The sequence below is a fragment of the Austrofundulus limnaeus genome, unplaced genomic scaffold (genome assembly GCF_001266775.1).
Source record: "Austrofundulus limnaeus strain Quisiro unplaced genomic scaffold, Austrofundulus_limnaeus-1.0 Scaffold606, whole genome shotgun sequence".
Classification (NCBI taxonomy): domain Eukaryota; kingdom Metazoa; phylum Chordata; class Actinopteri; order Cyprinodontiformes; family Rivulidae; genus Austrofundulus; species Austrofundulus limnaeus.
The window spans coordinates 25,197-26,414 of record NW_013953008.1 but is presented as its reverse complement, the minus strand read 5'-3'; the positions used below and the strand labels follow the sequence as shown (position 1 = coordinate 26,414).

Genomic DNA, 1,218 nt, shown 5'->3' with positions numbered 1-1,218 from the left:
AAACATTTCTGCCAGTGGAGTAAGAACATTTTACTTGGTAAGATTCTTGAAAAAAGAAAAAATTGAGTCAAATCAAGTATTTGAAGTATTTCACACTGAACACACAGGCTTGTCTGTAAAAGCAGGAGACCCTGACAGAAACCCTCTGACTGTCCACACCATGAGAAATAAATGACTGGTTGGAAAAACCAGTTCATACAAAGCTGCACAGCTGAGCAGCCACCCCTCAGAGCAGCCCCTTAAACACATCTCAATAACTGGTGAAACTCACAAACACATCAATAACACAAACTGTTTACTCTTAAACGTGTAGAAAAACGTCTACTTTAAGACAAGTCTTAAACACATCTTACATCGATCTTCTCTGTTTTTCAGGAACCACAGGAAGACGTAGGTCACTTTGAGCTTCTCCTCTGCAAACTCCAGCAGGGCAGTGAGTCTGCAGACACACAAAGTAACAAGCTGAGGAAAACACAACTGTTGTCTTCTTTACAACCTCAACTGTGTAAAACAGAAATACAAACAATACAAGGATTTTCAACCTACATCCAACTGACAACACAACAAAGACAAGATATTTAATGTTCAAACAGATAAACTAGTGGTTTTTCCAAATATTCACTCGTTTTGAATTTGATGCAACATGTTCCTTAAAAACTGCACAGCTTCAACAAAAGAGTGGGAAAGTTGAGGACCAGTAAAAACCAGGTGTTTGGATCATTCCACAGGTGAACAGGTTCAATGGAAACAGGTGAGGGTCATGACTGGGGATACAGGAACATCCCTGAAAGGCTCAGTCGTTCACAAGCATGTATGCAGCGAGGTTCACCACTTTGTAACTTTATGTTGATGAACGTTGTTCTTAAACTGTTGGACTATTTTGTTCACAGTTGTTCACAAAGAATTCAGTGATTTCATCATCTACAGTTCTTAATATCACTAAAAGATTCAGAGAATCTGAACAAATCTCAGCAAGTAAGACTGAAAACCAACAGTGAATGTTGGTGACCTTTGACCCCTCGGACAGCCCTGCACTAAAAACCCACATTATGTTGTGTTATATTATAACATATGAGATACCATTTTCACTGAACACAGTTCATCTCTACAACTACAAGTTAAAGCTCTATCATGCAAAGCAGCTTCATAGTAAAAGTAGTGATGGAACAAACATAGTCCATGGGCTAGGGTGGCTCACCGTGCACCCCCCCCCCCCCC

At 40.0% G+C, this 1,218-nt stretch overlaps 1 protein-coding gene across 1 annotated transcript in view; it reads right to left on the bottom strand.

Annotated features, from left to right (window-relative positions):
- Positions 1-1,218, bottom strand: part of LOC106531198 (ornithine decarboxylase antizyme 2) — a 14,570-nt gene that overhangs the window by 1,979 nt on the left and 11,373 nt on the right. The window contains exon 4 of the mRNA XM_014026979.1: positions 354-439. Within this exon, the coding sequence (XP_013882433.1) occupies positions 354-439 (86 nt within the window). The remainder of the gene's footprint in view (positions 1-353; positions 440-1,218) is intronic.